This window comes from Necator americanus, chromosome I, assembly GCF_031761385.1.
Source record: "Necator americanus strain Aroian chromosome I, whole genome shotgun sequence".
Classification (NCBI taxonomy): Eukaryota; Metazoa; Nematoda; class Chromadorea; order Rhabditida; family Ancylostomatidae; genus Necator; species Necator americanus.
In genome coordinates this window covers 26,583,959-26,602,508 of record NC_087371.1, presented here as the reverse complement: position 1 = coordinate 26,602,508, position 18,550 = coordinate 26,583,959, and the positions used below count along the sequence as shown (strand labels likewise).

At 45.0% G+C, this 18,550-nt stretch overlaps 4 protein-coding genes across 6 annotated transcripts; 1 reads left to right on the top strand and 3 right to left on the bottom strand.

Moving 5' to 3' along the window:
* Positions 1-1,051: 1,051 nt before the first annotated feature.
* On the top strand, positions 1,052-2,504 carry RB195_006941 (uncharacterized protein; the record flags this gene model as incomplete). The annotated part of the gene is made up of 8 exons (XM_013450698.2): positions 1,052-1,104; positions 1,173-1,299; positions 1,352-1,497; positions 1,551-1,644; positions 1,705-1,825; positions 1,880-2,100; positions 2,158-2,314; positions 2,395-2,504. The coding sequence occupies 8 exons, from the start codon at positions 1,052-1,054 to the stop codon at positions 2,502-2,504; spliced, it is 1,029 nt and encodes a 342-aa protein (XP_013306152.1).
* Positions 2,505-2,819: 315 nt separating this feature from the next.
* RB195_006940 (uncharacterized protein) lies at positions 2,820-10,560 on the bottom strand (the record flags this gene model as incomplete). 2 transcript variants are annotated; one of them, XM_013450699.2, is made up of 4 exons in its annotated part: positions 2,820-2,857; positions 3,127-3,226; positions 3,292-3,389; positions 10,548-10,560. In XM_013450699.2, the coding sequence occupies 4 exons, from the start codon at positions 10,558-10,560 to the stop codon at positions 2,820-2,822; spliced, it is 249 nt and encodes an 82-aa protein (XP_013306153.2). The 2 variants fall into 2 exon arrangements, with proteins under 2 accessions (XP_013306153.2, XP_064037189.1); XM_064180308.1 differs by lacking the exon at positions 10,548-10,560 and adding an exon at positions 8,830-8,893.
* Positions 10,561-13,985: 3,425 nt separating this feature from the next.
* Positions 13,986-14,303, bottom strand: RB195_006939 (uncharacterized protein; the record flags this gene model as incomplete). Its single annotated transcript, XM_064180307.1, has 1 exon — positions 13,986-14,303. One exon carries the CDS (start codon positions 14,301-14,303, stop codon positions 13,986-13,988), a length of 318 nt encoding a protein of 105 aa, XP_064037188.1.
* A 210-nt stretch (positions 14,304-14,513) lies between these two features.
* Positions 14,514-16,279, bottom strand: RB195_006938 (uncharacterized protein; the record flags this gene model as incomplete). Of its 2 annotated transcripts, none has more annotated exons than XM_064180306.1 (3): positions 14,514-14,687; positions 14,790-15,569; positions 15,839-16,279. In XM_064180306.1, 3 exons carry the CDS (start codon positions 16,277-16,279, stop codon positions 14,514-14,516), a joined length of 1,395 nt encoding a protein of 464 aa, XP_064037186.1. The 2 variants fall into 2 exon arrangements, with proteins under 2 accessions (XP_064037186.1, XP_064037187.1); XM_064180305.1 differs by having other exon boundaries at positions 14,790-15,536.
* Positions 16,280-18,550: the final 2,271 nt, after the last annotated feature.

Genomic DNA, 18,550 nt, shown 5'->3' with positions numbered 1-18,550 from the left:
TCTCAGGCCATGATTTCATTGGTGGCACATTGACCCATTGCTTTATATATTTTGTTGAGATAAAGAATAAACAGAAGTTATGGATTTTGTGGAAATTACCGTTTGACTATCGCCTTTGAGTGTAATAAATAAATAAATAAATAAATAAATACTTAGTAGACAATTATATGTACTACATAAATTGAACTGGTAATATCCAACCACAAATAACCATTTAGTTCACTGTCCCAGTTATGAACGGATGCGAGTCGAATGTTTCATGAATTATGTGCCGGTGGGTGTTAAAAAAACAAGAAACGAGAGCGGTCACCTGCGGCTCGTGATGGGTTTAGTGGTGCGTATTAATTAGTTTTCGATTCGAACACTGTGCTGGAGAACGTCTAACTTTCATTTTACATCCCTCCTTCGCAAGTGTTCTGCAACTCCTGAGGAGCTGTTTTTTTGTGGATATGTGCTCAGAAAATAGTTTAATCTTCTTCTTCACCACTGCACTTACAGTCTTCCCGATGGAAACTGTAAAACACAGTTATGTCAGAGGACGAGAAAGCCCATAAAAGTAGAAACGAGGAAATTCTCAGCTTTGAAAAATGTGGTAATAGGGTTTTTATCACTTTGACTGCCCTGTTCTTATTTTTTCCCTGACAGTTATGTAGAATTGTCGGTTTCTAGGACTTTTTCTCAACAAATTCTGCATATAAGCGTAAAAAGATTTCCTGAGGTGGTTTCCTGGAGAACATAGGAAACACTATTCCTTTTGCTCGCTGCAGAAAGGCGTAAAAGTGAAGTAATGTGAACTCTTGAATTAGTTATTCGCCTTTCACGACTCGTCCACATGCTGTCCAGTCAGTGTAGAACCGCTGCATTCCTCATGTAGATGATTCAGGATTAAACAAAGATTCTACGCAGATATAAAACAATTAAGTAGATCTCGTTTTGGACTATTTCACTCGCTTCACACGTTGCTGATCCACAGCACCGATAGGCGAGGAAAGTAGGCGGGTCCGACAGCGAATATAAAAGTAGCAGCCGGGTGTCGTACAACATCGCAGTCATGAAGGATCATCTAGTCGATGACGCAGAAGCTGAAATGCTTCGTTTCAGGAGGTTAGTCTCGCATCTTCCTATTGCCACTTTTTTTGTGTGTTTTTGTTTTCTTGACCACAATCTTCCAGGTCCGCCTTTTCTGCGGTCACAATTTCTACGGTTACTATTCTCGGTTGCATCATCTTAATTCCTTTGGCCTACCAAAATGTGCAGAAGCTGCACAGTAGTCTTCTGAACGACGCACATTTCTGCAAGGTTGTGCAGACCTTCCCTTCTTCCATAGTGGACGTTATTTTGAATTGTTCAGAGTCGAAATCGTGATCTTTGGGGAGAAGTTGTGACTGTATCACTCGGAAAAGGTCACTCCGAAACTGCCGAACGACTAAAGAGACAGGCAGGCGAACAGCCAACTGGCCGCTGGCTGTTTGGTCACTTCATTACGACTAATTCGAAGTTAGTAAAACGGTCGTTCTACTTTTTATACAAAGAGTATCACATTGTTGTAGCCGTGAACGACGACAAGGAAAATACCAAGAAAACGGTGCTGGTGCTCCAGTACCTGAGGCTGGCAGCAGTTATCAAGCACCAACAGGAGCTGGAGTAAATAATTTTGATTTTATTCCTCCACTTTGTGTTGATTCTTCCATATTGCACATTTAGAATGCCGGAGAAGATTGCTGCGGTTGCCAAACAGGCCCACCAGGACCTCCCGGAGATGCAGGAGCGGACGGCGATGACGGCAAGGACGGCAACCCAGGAACCGATGGCGCACCAGGGCAGGGTAAGGAGTGGAACAAAAAATTTTGAGTAATCCACCAACACTAATCCGTTACAGATGCATCGGACAGCTATGCTGAAGGACAAGCTGCTCCTTGCGTTCGGGAGTGTCCAACTGGGCCCCCTGGAGCTCCAGGATCACCCGGAGAGAAAGGACCTCGTGGTTATCCAGGGGAGACCGGAGAGCCAGGAACACCAGGAAAACCTGGAGAGAAAGGACCTGCAGGAAAACCCGGCCCACCTGGACCACCTGGATATCCCGGACGACCTGGAGAGAAGGTCAGCCTTTTATTTTAGTATTATTTGTAACTAGAGGAAGCAGCAACACTTTTGAAGGGAGAGAACGGGAAAAGCATTCCTGGAGAGGCACCAGCTGGACCACCTGGAAGACCAGGAGAAACAGGTCTACCTGGACCACCTGGACCTCCTGGAGCAAAAGGAAAAACTGGAGAGCCCGGCCCACCAGGTCCACAAGGAGATCAAGGAAATCCTGGTTCGTTTGTAGGAATCACTTTTTTTTAACTGTTATGTGCTACAGCTTCACACTCGGCTTAAGTTAACTGCTTGATTCAGGATCATACGGTAAGCCCGGTGCTCCTGGACCACCTGGACCTGATGGAAACCCCGGCGAAAAAGGAAGCTGCGAACACTGTCCCCCACCTAGGACTCCTCCTGGATACTAAGCGTTTACCGCATTTGGATGATGTCACACCTGTCGCTCTCCAATTTCTCTTTCTTATTCAGTTTTATGATATCTTTCTTTGTTTCTTTCTCATTCACTGATCTTTCTATTTCGCCTTAACAACCTGTAATTGCAATGCGATAGGATGTGCTTCTGTGGTCCTCAACTTTTTTCTGGTAGAACTGAAGCATAAGGGTTTTCTGCGCTTCTTATTGTCATCGCTTGTTGCTCCATGACGGTAGTAGCATTATTTATTGATGTCATGAAAATAAAAGACTATGACAAATGATCTGTTGTAGCATTGTTAACAGTGGTCTCATGCCGAAGAAGCTTTTTCCACATATTCCTTGAACTCTGAAATAAGCACGATTTAAAAAAAACATGACAGCGATTTCGGTAATGATCTTCTAGTTGAAAGCTACTTATTTTCTAAACTGAAGAGGCTCAGTTTGTAAATTAGACGGTTACATTTCTCATCAAAGTCATAGATTTGAAAACGGGAACAAAGTATTATTAAGGAGCCTTTTAGCGCAAAAAACGTCCTTTTTTCTGCATTTTATTCCGAAAAAAACTTTTTAAATAAAAAGACGAAAGAAGCGCCACGAGATAACAATGCTTCTCACCTTCGAAGCTAATTTTCATGTCACCATCCTTATCAGCCTGTTTAATTATGTTGATCAGGAATTTCAAATGAGTCTTGAAAACCGGATCCTTCTGGTCATCCTACAAGCATAAATACAATTAGTCAGCTTGTATACACTGAATATTGTGCGGATGGACGCATAGACCTTATCGGCTCCAAGGAGCATACAAAGGACGTCGTCCTTGCTGATGAAACCAGACATATCCTTATCGTGGGTGCGGAACATCTCTCGTAGTTCTTGCTCTGTAACAGTTTTACCATAATTTCGTCTAACACCTTGGAAGTAGAGCTGCCTAATAGTTTGCTCAAACTACAGTTTCTGACAGCCTTATTTAGCTTTCGGTCAACACATAAGTTTCAGCCTCCAGAGGAACCCTTCCACTCAAACCTAAAGGAGGTGCAGTGCGCGTCTCAGATTCCTGGACTTTCTAATATCCCTATCTTTGCCAGGTCCTTTCCTTCTAGTTTCGGGATTAACAAAATTACTACCTATTATCTGTAGTTCCTCGGCCAAGTTGATGGTGCTAAAACATCAACGGGACACTGTTCAACTGTTCTTCTCATGATGTCATCTACGGCAAAGTTGAACGAAAATGACGCGCTGCACCTCCTTGTCTCATTCTAGTTTTCACTTCGAACGGTGAAGTACATCCGGCTAGTGTTCGAACCGCGACATTGCTCTCCTACTTACGCTGTTAATTAAGCGTACAAACTTTCCCGGAATTTCGTCGGCGCGAAGAGGCGGCCTCGATGTCCAGAACAGCACAGGCTTCGAATACCGCTGCCACAGTTCAACCACTCTCACGATAATAAATATCTCATAAGTCGTCGATTGGACAGAGCGAAGGGCAGCTTGTTCACTACCGGTGTTAATATGACGATGTTTGACAGGTCAATCAAGGATGGAAAAAACAAAATCTTGCACACTACACACCGCAGTGATATGATTATACACTCCCGTGAAGAAGAATCATGGTGACTTGTCTCCACCAGTCAGGTATCCTTTCGTCAATCTATATCGAACGGATGATCTTTGTCATCTCACTAATCCCAGAAGAAAAAGGAGATTTCAGCATTTGTGCGCTAATTCCATTTTCTCCATCACATTCTCCATTACTCATTTTTTTGGATGCAAACCAGCACCCCCGACTCCATCGGGAGTTCCTCGTTGACTGTGGTGTATGTCGGCCGCTGTACGTGCACAAGTTCAGGGACATATGACTCTCACCGGTTCATTAAGGTGTTGAAATGTTCCCTTTAGACTAGCAGGGGTTACCTCCACTGCGACTCACCGCGGCTCCGCTGGGAATGTTGAAGATAGACAAAAATTCTTCATCCCGTTATTATGCTGCTTTGGTAGAGAAAAGGTTTTACTGGGGTGCTTGTCCTTCCACGCCCTTTCAAACTCCTTTGCTCTTTTCCTCTTTTCGTTCCCACGAGCGCGTTTCAGTCGACGATGCAAGTTCTTTCTCAGATGCCTTTTCTAAGTGAGGTCAGCAGAAGTGCGCAACATAAAGAATTGAACGCGGATCTTGTCTCCGTAGATGTTAAGGCAAACTCCTTTCTCGGTGCCAAAACCGGCAACGTTTTTTTTACAACACCCCGAGTACAGTTAGTGTTAGGTTAGCAGATAGTGTCATCCAACCTGTTTCTAGTCTATAATTCAATATTAATGGACACCCCTTGACGGAATTTCTTTTTGTAATCAGCGACCTGTCATGCTAAGCTAAGATGAACGAGAAGTGCTTGGAATCGATAGCGATGACTCATACAGCCCTAAATTTTTGGGTGTCCGACAGAGGGATTTCTCTCGTCAGAACGAGATAAAGTCAAAGAGGTGGCATTATTCGCTTGCGTTGCCCTTCTTGCGTTAAAAGGGTTGTCCTTTAAAAAGTAAATTGAAGACGAGAATGGTTCCCCTCAATCGTAAAATCAATGATGAGATTCGCATGCTCACGAATGTCTACCAGGCGACTTCCGTTGTTCGATGTTTGCTTTACTGGATAATATCTATAATATTTCCGAGCACTTCGATTGTTCGAGTCTCTCCGCATCTGCATCATTTCCGACAGTTATCCCCTTCGTACTCGGTATCGTGGGCTACAACGTCCTGAGTCCATCGATTTTTTAATGTACTAAAGGAAGTCTTTAGTGCTTTTAGTAATTAGTAACGTCTTAGACCTCAGCAGTTTCCATAGGTGCGTGAGCAAGTACGATCCAGTGTTTGAATCCTCTACGACTTTCAATAGTACATCTTAAGGACGTTGATTCAAACCCTTCCACCAGGTTGTTCTAGTCATTCCTCACAGCTACTACGCACAGTCCTAGATTCTTTTCATCACCATCGCCAGAGTGGATTGTCCAGCATCCGACAGTGCTGAGGGTAAATCTCTGATACGTGTTTCCTGCGATGCAGCAAACGGCACACAGAGATATCACAGAAAATTCTGTTTCCTTTAGGCGTTGGAGCTGCCTGCGTATGTGATCTGAGAGTGAGCGAGACGACAGCACCTTTTTGCAATATGTGGGGAACTTTCGTCATACAACAGTGCAAATAGTAACTCGTATGTTCTCGAGGCGTATAATCAGATGCCTGATTGCCTTTAGTGAGATCAGAGCCACCACGTGCAGACAACAATCGGACTTGTATACGCAGCTCCATGAAATGTGCATGGATACAAATTATCAGAAAACAAAGAAGAGGTGTGAGCACGCCATCGTCTTATGGACAAGTAGTGAGGGTTTCTCTGCGCCGATCCCCCCACCAGAGATATAAAACTCCACGTCAACATAAGAACATAGAGCCACTGTGAGTACCGGCATCACAGACATAGTGAATTTTAATCTGATTGTGGACATTATTTCGAAATGCTATAAACCTAAATAACGGTCACGATTTGACCATCAGTGAATTTGTGCACTTATCCACGACGAAGAAAACATTTTTGCAGTAGCACTAATTTCAACGTTTCGTCCTAACCAAAATATTTCAGCCGGTAGTACCAACTGCATACGTGAAAAGATAGATCGCGGTTTTGAAGGGAGTGTTCGGAAAATCTTTCAGTTTTGGATAAATGGCGTGAAAAATTAATAATAAATAAAACGAGACGTCTTCTTTAGAGCAAAGACCGGTAGTGAACCTTCCTTAAAGTTTACATCGACTAAGTTTGACTTAAGTCTCAGCCCGCGCAGTGGAGTATTTTAGCCTTAGTGAGTCGAGTCCGAAGCAGACGGTTTTCCGAAACCAGTCGAGTAACACATTGCGCATAATTGTATTCTTACACGCCCCAGTAAGTGTCTTGATAGAGTGCCGCAGGATCTTCCAATAGAAATCATATCATTTAGAAATACGATTATGTTCAGCTTTGGCTGCAGTAAGCCTTTTATGGAGGTGAACTCATTTCATTTGCGAATGTTGTCCCGCAATGAAACTCTTTCACTGTTCCATTGAGTGCATTGATGTAGGAGATCACAGGCATTTCCAATAAAACCACCTGAAGGCAACGAAAAGAACAAGTGTCATCCATGGGCGGCAGCAGCTGGTTGCAAGTTCATGTTACTTTATGACATAAACTTTATAACATATGTTCATGAGACGCGGAAAATCCACATGAGACACATGCAGCTTCTTGTACTATTTTCTGGGGCGGGTGTAGCGCAATCGGTAAGAGGTCCGCTGTGGCCGCACGGTTGATGGTTCGAAATCCTTGCGCCAACCAAGCCCTTCACCCCTGCGCGGAAATTTGTATCTGAACTCTCGAAGCTTAGAAAGACGTACGTGATCATCAAGTAGCCGTGCAAGTCATTGCAGATGCCAACACGCGTTCCAGAACCTCAATGATTACGAACTCCAGTTAAAGGTGTTGGCGCATCACAAGCGGATTGACAACCCAGAGAATTTAGACTTTTTTATACTATCCTTCTTTTTGTGCATGATGAATGTTTTAGTGCCGCCAGGTTCTCATTTGGGCGATTGGCGGCGTTGTGGGTAGAGGACCATTTTGTGAGTTGTAACGGTGCGGTCGCTTGCATAATTGTCCGCGCCCAATGGGGATCTAAAACCGGTTTACCAAACCATTCGCCTGGAATGAACGAAAAACGAAGAGGAACGAATAAGTTGAGAACACTCCATAAGGTTGTCAACCCAACCGTGGAAACATAGTAGGGTCAAAATTACTCGAAACACGGTGCAGTTACGTAGGCGGCTGCGCTCGAAGCGGGGGGTATGATAGCGGTTGGAATCGAAATAGGACCGTGGCGAACTACTGCCAGGAATGGTGTCAGCAAGACTCCCACAAGATTCTAACTATATTAGCTATTCTAGCTACGCTCCACAGCAACGGGTTCCACGTGGTTTCGACCCTGTAAATGCCGCAATCAAATCTAAGCGAGTCAAGATAGTATATACGTATACGTACGTACAACTTGTTCTTATGAGGATGCTTTAAAACTGATCAGGAGTGTTACGCAATGGACTTCCTCTGTAGATTCCAATAGTTGCATCGAAGCCTGAGGTGCGATGATTTCGCAGAAGGTTTACTATGTTCTTTCGTGTTTTGTGAGGGAGCTAGGATATGTTAGCGTTGGCATAGGCGGATGCATCACTTTGGATTCCATCAAATAAGTTCCTAAAAAAAGAGAAAGTTTCAAAAGGAAGAAGAACAGAACGATGGTATATGAATAGTTGCCTGAAAAAAAAAATTAGACCAACTTAACATTAGAAAGTGCCAGATTTTATTCTGTTTGGGAGCTGCAAGCTAATACGGTGGTGTTCTGACTAAACATGTCACAAAATTTCCGACTACTACAGCTGTTACGCAATAACCGTTACAAAGTTCAAAGTTTTGGAACGTTGTCAGATTTATGCTTTTTGATATTGTTTTGTTTTTGGGGAAATTTTCTATGTTTTCGCTTCATTTTCAACATTTTCGTTCTTTTACATTTTCACTTCCTGCGTTGATACATTGTTACCTTTTGTTCTTTGAACCTCTTTGAAAGCAAATCTATTACGTAATTGCGATGCAAACTCAGCGCACAACCTCAATGACGAAGTGATGTTTAGTCGTGGGTTAAAGGCACCACCCCACGAATCTGAATTTGTACAGATTTCAGGTGGTGTATTTGTATACGGGATCGTAGACTATGGAGAGGTGAATGATTCCGTCCATTTCTTGCTAATTGGCGTAAAAAACGGCACGGAAGATACGGCGTAAGCACACGGCTGGCGCGCTCCGATCGAACTCGTAGAAAATAGCGCGCTGAAACGCTCGAAGCCGTATCTTCCAGGCCGTTTTTTGCTGCAATTAGGAAGAAACGGACGGAATCACCCCCCTCTCCTTAATCTACGATCCTGTGTACGAATACTCCACCTGAAATCCGTACCACCTCAGATTCGTGGAGAGATGCCTTTAAAATATGCCGGCTCTGGGCTATCGACAGCCTCTTCCTTAGGCACTCCTTCGGCTGCACATGTGGGTACTTAACAACCGCCCCCTTAGCGTATACTTACGCTATTCCATCACAACGCTATTTCAGTCACTCTGAACTAATGTTATGGTCTTAAGAGAAAGCCCACTTATCTAGATCTGTAGTAGCTAACAATGCGCTCGTCTTGTTCGAGTTCTCGAGAGATGCAATGCAAGATAAGTGTGACCGATATAATGTTCGAACGCTGCTGCTGTACCTCTATAGTACACCTTTTTTGAACGAGCTGAGCCGTGACGTGAAGTCACAATGTTCTTCCACATCCTCACGTCGAAAGAGTGAAAGACTAATCTTGGTATTTGCAAACTTATGAATCAATTTGAGCGAGACTTGAAGTGCATTGTGTCGGGCGTTGGCTCCTCTTCAATGTCAATATATGAAGAAAAGGAAGTGAAGAAGAGAACAAAGATGTGAGTGCTTTGCTCGAAATGTACTAATGCAGCAGGAAACTCTATAGTGCAAAGCATCGAAGCGGTACCAGCCACGAAAATAACGTTTTCCTTCCTTCGTGAAACAGTCTAACAAGAAAAAAACTGCTGTATTTTGTGCCTGTATTCTCTGTAGTTGACGATGAATTATTACTTTATAAACAATAATAATAATTCATAGTATGAGTAGTGTGCCTATTAAATGGAACGAGGAAACAAAACTGTTTTTTTTTCTTTCTGAAACAATGTTGAAATTTTGTGCGTAGACTTCCATTACGCTACTGATTATTCTAAACAATCGTACGGTTCTAAAAATTTTCTTAAATGTCTCCATTCTCCCGAGAGCCATTATTGAAGGATAAAATTTTAAGCAGTTATAATTCTACAAAATGGCCCTCGAGGACGGATTAGTCACTTCATCGCCAACGTTGGCGTAAACGCAATTTTCTTGAAACGTCCGGTTTCAGCGTGATTGTTCGATAAAAAAGGAGAGTTATCCGTGTTATAGCAGATATGACAAACTATTACAAATATTGTGTCGAAATCCCTAATTCACGAGAAAAAAACAGTGAATTATAATATTTCTAGCTGTTGGTCGTTTAATCATCCATGTTAGATTTAAATCCGTTCAAGTCGAACGAGCGCAAAACGTCCCAATGTGAAGATTCTCATGACCTTCTCTTAGACTATTTTGCGAGAAAGTGGTTTCATGCAAAATATATGCAGAATCCACACGTTATTCATATGTGAAGTACTCGAGTTATTTTGTCTCCAAGATAGAGGATCTCAAAAATACTTTCCCTAGCATGGCATCTCAAGCGTACACCGAAAACTGACAGCTAGGGGACATCGACGCTTAACCGCATACGTAATTATAGTCCTTAAGGCACTCTGGACTGAAGTCAAATGCTTTGCAGCATCCCTGAAGAGATTGGTCAACTCCACTTAGTCTTTCAAATTACTTACAGTTACTGTACAGGTCGTTTTTGACAAATATTCAAAAAAAAAAATTAAGTACCAACTTTAGTGGTTTTTCTACTCTAAGTGATATAAACTTGCTCAGTATTGATCGAGTAGGTTCGAAACCAATTTTTCTTCTTTATTCTTGCTCTAGCCCATGCTTGACATAAAGAGACACTCAAATCAGTGCCGTTACACTATCAAGACCCTAAACGTATCTAGAAGATTAAAAGAACAATTGAAAACCATCATCTCTTGCGTACGCGAGAAGGTTCAGTTATTCTCACACAACCTATTTGGAATTATATATGCAATCTATACCCGTACCGCCGTTATTCGTCTTCTCAGTTGAACGCATTCCAATTCCCAGCGCTACAGAAGCAATTCAAGCAATTCAAACCGTGGGAATATTGGAAGAAGTGCCTCCACTGGGCGCTCAAACGACAACAGCCCTTTTGAAAGACCAACTCGTTTTCGACTAACGATACGTTGATATTGAGGTACTCCGTTATTAGTGAAAAGTACTCACCCCAGGAAGCCATCTCAGTCGACCGCCGGAGAATAAGTGAGCACTCAAATCGTAAGGAGGAGGAGAGCGAGGGCAAATATTGTTCCTCTAAGCTAACAACACAGTCTCATTGTGCAAAGGGGCGTGCAAGGGGATAATCATAGGAATTTATTCTGTTCGTAGTTGACGTAAATACAGAAATATGAGGACTGATCAGCGAATAAATTATGGCAGAGGCAAAACTCGTTGTTCAGAAGGAAGTTAAAAGTATAGAGAAAATACAGGAATGGCCGTTGTCAGAACAAGGTGAAGCGGTAATTGGAAGGCTGAATGGCTTGGAAAACCACTTACAAATTAATCGTAACTCTTTGGGAAAGCTGTAAGAAAATAAAGAGTTTGGTGTGTTGATCATGAGTATGAGCGTGGAATCTCTCAGTTCTGGCTAATTGTTGGAAAAAGCGCCCAGGAACTGGGAACCTGAGCGTGTGCAAGATGCCACGTCCTAAAGTACCTCGTAGGAATAAAAAGCGTCTGTTCCTACGAGGTACTTTAGAACGTGGCATCTTGCACACGCTCCGGTTCCCTCAGCAGTCCGTTCTTTCGTTTTACCTGAATAGGCTGGAGAGGAGTCCTCATTGATCTTCGACCGCTCGCTCCTAGTCGCAGCGCTGGCACAACAGTATCATGTATCTCGAACGAACAAGTGCCGTTTTTCAGGACGATTAGAAGGAATTGAGCGGTCCCACGCCCATCTAAGTAGTCTATAGCTCAAATTCTTTCCTCAACTTTCCCAACCACGTCAGTTTCGAGATACGCTGCCTTTAAGGCCCACGCGCCACTGTCCACTTATCCCTTAGGTTGCAAACGCGTTCATAAGCCTTAGCGGGTTTTGAGGTGAAGTATTATAGATGGCGCAGGAAATCCAAAGAAGATCTAAAACAATTAATACCATTTTTTTCAACAACAAATAATCCCGTTTTTCGGAAAAAAAAGAAAAACAAATGAATAAGGTACCGCGCACATAATTTGTTTTAGGTCCTTTTCGGAAAACGGTATTATTTTCCCTCGACCATCTTTCATTGAACTTGTGCCATTTTCTAAAAAACGAAACGCACATTCCCATTTTTACGAACTATGCCCGCGATGACAAAACAAAAGTAACAAAAAGGTGGCAATCTAAACGAGAGCGAAGATGAAAAGTGCAATTCATCCTCGATATTTCAAAGCCAAGTAGCTCTCTTCGTGGTTCCTGTTTCGGATCTATTAACGAGTCAGGAACTCAGTAAACACCATGTATCGATGGATCATTACAATCTTGATACTGCTGATGTTGCATGCCACCTCTTGGCACTACACATACAGGCGGCATAACATGAATGCCGGGGTGAGGGAATCAGCGGGAAAGGCTAGGGATGGGGTTGCGGGATCCGGCGTGGTTCCGCTCATCTCTCCCTGCATCACTGCAAACAGCCGCCTCCAGAATGCTGTTTTGTACGACGCCATTGCAACGCTCCACCCCCTGCGCCGTTTCCGCCCTGCGACTCGTCGAAAGTCAATTCGGACTGCCCCGATAGGCAGTAAGGGACGCTACGCGTGCAAGGGTGGCGCTCTGCAATAGAAGGCATCGTGCAAAACACCATTCAGGGGCCGGCTGCTCGTAGTGATTCAGGGAGAGATGAGCGGAACCACCCCGGTCTCCATAATCCCCCCTAGATATGATATCCATAATAATAATAACCCCGTATACGGATGCTCCACCTGAAATCCGCATCACCTCAGATTCGTGGTATGCTGCCTTTAATCTTTGAACGCTAGCACGTTGGATGGGGCGTGTGCAGAGGAGTGGTGCGTCGCAACTGAAATCGTCGTGAGAAACGGTCTTTTCCACTCCGCTTTTTTTTTTACAACGATTAGGGAAGAGCGGAACCACACCGGATCCCACAATCTCCAATCTCATCTCTAGTTTTTTTTCCCACATTCCCTCATCACGTCAAATTCGTGGTATGCTACCTTTAAAGAAGCGATTAATTAGGAATCATGTTATAAGTGATTGTCCTACAGGTCGCCTTTCAGTCCGTGACTGGAGCGAATTCTAGCCTTCGAGTGAGACCAGCTGCTTCGGATACATTGCATGTGCAATGGCGCAATGCAATTCACGAAGTTTGCAGAGTGGTTAACCATCTGGTTAGTTTAGCCTAGGTTCGTCAGGCTGTTGTATCCTCTGCAAATGTCAGTGTGGAAGACTCCTTCCGGTAGCACATGCTTCTGGATAATAGCATTGAGGTTAGCAGAGTTGTGATCGTCCGTAACCTCCGCGAAAACAAGCTTCGTTCCAGCCTAAATAGCCTCAGTGCGCACGGGTTCAGTGATGGATTCAGTCCGTGGGATCGATGCAGCTTCTACGCACGATGCACGTTTCATAGACATCGACTAAAATGTTAGGTTCTCCGACTTGTTAGTTGTGAAGTAATCAATAACTGCATGTGGAAGCAACTGGGTCCACTAAACGATGCTCTTCCTATTCTTCCCATCGCCTTCCAACGTTCGCGGCACTTCCTTAAAGGCATCACCCCACGAATCTTAGGTGGTATGGATTTCAGGTGGAGTATTCGTAAACAGGATAGTAGATTATGGAGAGGGGTGTGATTCCGTCCAATTCTTCCTAATTTCCGTAAAAACCTCCCGGAAGATGAGGCGCTGCACAGGGCTTGCGCGCTCCAATCGAACTCCTTGTAGAAAATAGTGCGCCGGAACGCTCGAAGCCGTATCTTCCGGACCGTTTTCTACGGCAATTAGGAAGAAATGAACGGAATCACCCTCCTCCCCACAATCTACGACCCCGTATACGAATACTCCATCTAAAATCGGTACCACCTCAGATTCGTGGGGTGATCACCTTGATCACCTTGATCACGTTGACTCCCGTTGATCTTCGAACTGGTCGAGCGGGCGCCAGTAATTCTTCCATTTGTCCCGATCGCGTGCCAGAATAGCCCAGTGGTTCCTCCTTTCGCGTGGGACACGAAGAGCATCATTTTTTCTTTGAGGGACTTCGTGAAGAAATCTGACCATTGGGTCGGCGGTCTTCCTGTAGTGCGCTTAATATCGCGGGGAACCCAGTCGCACACGGCTCTGGTCTAACGGCTGTCATTAAAGCGCATCACGTGTCCGGCCCACCTTATTTTACTTTCCTTGGCAAACGCGGCACCGTCTCTAATCTTCGATCGCTGACGTAGGAGAGAACTTCGAATCCCGTCCCTCACTTGCGTGAAACGGGATACTCCTAGCATCACTCTCTCAATTGCGCGTTCAATGACGCTCACCGCGTTTTCTTCCTGCTTGCGAAATGTCCAGGTTTCCGGAACATACGTCAAAGCGGGAAGAACTGTGGTGTTGAAGAGGTGAGCACGGAGCCGGGTGTTCCAGGTCATCTTCACTACATCCTCGATTGTACGCTCCTCAAGCCGCTCGTCTCCTCCTGTCCAGCTCTGGGGTCAGGTCGTTCATCATGTTCAGTTCCCGACCCAGATAAATGTAGCTGGTGCATTCGGATATGTTCGTTCCGTTGAGCGTGAATGGGGCATCCAAGACCCATCCGTTCCGCATGAACATCGTCTTTTGTAGATTCAGCTGAAGACCGATGCATCCACATGTTTCGTCGAATTCGGTCAGCATTCGTTCCGCTTGACTGATGCTAGGTGTTATCAGTACGATGTTATCAACAAAGCGCAAATGGTGTAGCTGCCGACCATAACCTTCACTCCCATTTTGTCCCATTCCAACTTTCGCATTGCGTTCTCGAGGGTGACTGTGAATATTTTGGGTGAAATTGTATCACCCTGTCGGACCCCCCTCTTCACGTCAATGATGATGTTCTTGTAGAATGGCGAAATTCCGGTCGTGAAGTTACTGTACAACTCTCGAAGTACCTTTATGTACTGAGTAGGGACGCCTTGGTTGTCCAAGGCTTCCACGACCGCTTCCGTCTCAACTGAGTCGAACCTCCTTCTTCAAGTCGATGAAGGTGAGACAGAGCGGCATCTTGTACTCTCGTGATAACTCTATGAGTTTCGAAACAGTGTGAATGTGGTCAATCGTGCTGAATCCTTTCCGAAACCCTGCTTGCTCGCATGGGTGTCCTTCATCCAAGACTTTTGAATCCTATTAAGGATCACTCTTATAAAGAGCTTGTAGATGACGAACAGTAGGCAGATTGGACGATAGTTGCCGATGTCATGTGGATCTCCCTTTTTATGCAACAACCTTTATCTTGGTCTTGCTGGTCTTCCACTGTTTAAGAACCTTGCATTCCGACAGATAACGTGTAAAGAGCCTCGCCAGGGTGTTGATGAGTACTGGCGGAAGGCTCTTCAGGTGTTCTGGTCTTATTCTGTCGGGACCGGGTGCCGTACGATTTCTTACCGACATGATAGCATATCGTATTTCGGACGGGAGAACCTCTGGAATGACTTGTCCGTCTTCCCTCAAATGCTGAGGAGGCAAGTGGACATGGCTGTCGAAGAGATCAGAGTAGAAGTCGTAGATGATTTTCTCCATCCCTCTTCTCGATGCAATTCCCTTTGGGCTGTTCCCTTTGGGTTCCGGAGAGCACGTCATCCTCGTCTTGCGACTGGCGAAGTCTCGACGGGCATAGCGGATGCTTTTCCCCGCCTCTGCAGCTTCAGCCAGCACTTCTGCTCTTCTCTCTTTAAGGTCTTCCTTTATCGCCTCTCTGCAAAGCTTTGCGAGCTCGGACGTGAGTTCTTGGTTCCCTGCTACCCGTGCTGCTCCACGCTGGCGTATCAGCTCGAGAGTTTCAAGAGACAAGCGTCTCTTGGTGGTCTTAAAACTCTCAGCCTTCTTCACGCAGTCGCGAAGGTGTCCAACAGGCCGGTCATATTCCTTGTCGATGTTGTCCGGATCCGGACTGCGGAATCTTCCCAAAAGCCGGCTAGCGTAGCGAAAAGATCCCAGTTGATGTCCTGGGATTTCTTTTTCTGGAATTGGCGGCTTTCTCTGCTCTCCTTGTAAAGGAAAATCTTCCTCGGAGGAGGCGATGGTTCGATCCCGTATAGAAATTTGGTACAACAGCGACGTCCGTCAGGCAGAAACTTTTATTGACGATGATGTGGTCTATTTCGTTACGGTACCCTCCACCGGGTGACTCCCACGTTCAGCGTAGAGAGGAGGGCTTCCGGAATTGCGAGTTCCCAAGGATGGTCTTAGTCGTCATGATGAACTCGGAGAGCCTCTCCCCCTGGTCATTCCATTGTAGGCCGTGGGTCCCGATGTGAAGTTCCTCTTGGGCCAACTTTGGCGTTGAAATCGCCAATTATGACCTTGTAGAAGGCATGATCTTCTCGGTAGAACTTCTCCAGGTCCATATAGAAAGCTTCGACTTCTTCTTCTTCGTAGCTTGATGTTGGAGCGTAAGCGACGAAGATAGTCAAAGCTGGTGTTGGACCACATCTCTTCATCCGCAGACGTCCGATTCGGGTCGTAAGTTGTTCGAAAGAGTCGATGTTCTTTGCCATACTCGTGTTGACGAGGACGCCAACTCCACCAACACCTCTACTGTCGCATGTTCCTAAGAACAGTTCTTCTCCAGTTTCATATACGGCGTTGAGAGGGTGACGTCGCCTCGTCTCGGTCAGTCCGGTGACGTCGTACTTGATCTTCTTGGCTTGCATCATCAGATCTTGGATGGCCGCTTCCGATGCAAGCGTACGTGCGTTATAAGTACAGATCGCCATCCTAGTTTTCCGTTTCGGTAGAATACATGACTCCTGCAACCCCGTCCTACCTAGCGCTATCGTACCAGGCTTTCCTCCGGAATCAGGAGACTCTTTTCTATTACTGTGTTTTGCGTAAAAATTTTAAAACCCATGGGCAGGTTGCAAGCCTCTAGTCCCATGAGTTTCTGGGAGAACTTCCGTTCTCCCGGAGTGGACATGTGGAGCTTATTTGTTGGAGGCGACTCCAAACCTCTTCCCTTGCACCTCCCAGTCACTTGATTGCAGGCTTTTGGCCGGACCGATGCCGGATACAAGGATGTCATGAGTCAGTCTGGCTCAGCAGAAACAGGGAGTCCATCCCCTGAATCCACCTGCGTCTCTGGGCAAGCACAAGGTCGCTTTTGGTCCGCGATTAGCCCCCTATCCGCCACCCGGTGACGGTGACCACATACCCTCGCGACTAACCGGCTGTGATCCCTCTAGTGAGGGAGATCCGCGGGGTACCACCTCAGATTCGTGGGGTGATGCCTTTAACAATGGGGTAGATACAAGATGGTACGCGAAGAGGCAGCTAGCCTGGACGATCTCCTTGCGACCCCCGTGCGACGTTTCGGAGAAAGTTTCTTTTGGATGTCCGATCTTGCGCCGAATTTCAGGTTGACAACACTAGTGTTTATTGCAATCTATAATAACTTCCAGTGCGCATCTTCACTTCTTCTTCTAACACATAACTACATAACTTCTTCCGTAGCAATCCACGATCAGCAAGCCATTAGCCAAATTCTTCCTTGGACTTCGATGCAAACTACGGCAACATTGTAATCAGAGTGAAATGAGGAAGAGTCAGCAAGTCAGCAGCCATTAATGCAAATGACTGGCGGATTCCTGTTGATCCGGCCTTACATATGGCGACTTTCGAAAATATTTGACAGCCAATCTCTAACCAGGAAGAACCAACAACGGCTTTTAAACTATGCTTTTTAGCTGTTGGGCTCCCAGAAGCTTAGGAAGCCACTACGATGAATTTTGATTATAAGAAATTGCAATATTGGACAATGAAGGTAGCTATGCTAATTAACGTAATTACCAAATCAGCAAAACCTGTTTAGTGGTTTAGGCCTCAAAAAACCTGGTTAGGCAACCTCTGCGACTGCTTTCTTGGGGCGGCTTTGCCTTAAAGGCATTACTCCACAAATCTGAGGTGGTACGGTTTAAGGTGGAGTATTCGGAGTATACGGGATAGTAGATTATGGAGACGGGTGTGATTCCGTCCATTTCTCCCTAATTGTCGTAAAAAAACGGCCCGGAAGATGCGGCGCCGCGCAGGGCTGGCGCGCTCCAATCGAACTTATGGAAAATAGTGCGCCGGAACGCTCGAAGCCGTATCTTCCGGGCCGTTCTCTACGGCAATTAGGAAGAAATGAACGGAATCACCTCCTCCCCATAATCTACTACCCCGTATACGAACACTCCACCGGAAATCCGTATCACTCAAGATTCGTGTTGCCTTTAATGGAGACATGGGTTTGAGATAGATGTTGGGAAGAGTACAACTCCCATAACTACAACGCAGCTTGCATGATATTTACCACGAAAATACTAAACGAGTTACACGTAATTTCTTGGAAAAATAACTTGAACTCATCAAAAGTGAGGAAATCCTGACCAAGAAATGACTCGCTGCTTATGCATAGGACTATCGCCAATGCCACAGGTTCTTCTGTTGCGCTCATAAAACAGAAGCAATGTTTCATTTCAAAAATTATCTGATAATCTGGGAGCAGTAACCAAACGGAACGAATCCATCACGTACCTCCTTCCGATGGTTAGTAAAAGTATGGCAAACCCACGATTTCTACTCAGTCTTTTTCGAGTTTACAAAGTCTTTTCCCGTTAATATTATTGTAAAGTAGGCTTTCTCACAATACAGGACACGCCACTGAGATCTTTGTGAGCTCATAATTGTCCGATAGGCCGAAGTTCACGTTGCTAACAGTGTTTCCTCAGTCATATACTTTGGGGTTGTACACACACACCCCAAAGACTCCCTTTCATGAGTTGATATCCGCTAGAAAGCACGATAAGATATCTGACTTTGATAGAAGAGACTCTATAATATTTCCCCCTACCTGGATTTAGCTTCCTTGCTAATGCTCCTCAATTTGTCCGGCTACTTTATGTTTAAATTGCAAAAAAAAATAGTACGGAGGAAAATATAGTTGGGGCCCCTTATTTCTGGACATTCTAACCTTCTTTTTTCTCTTACTAGCTTTAGCTGACATGTCATAG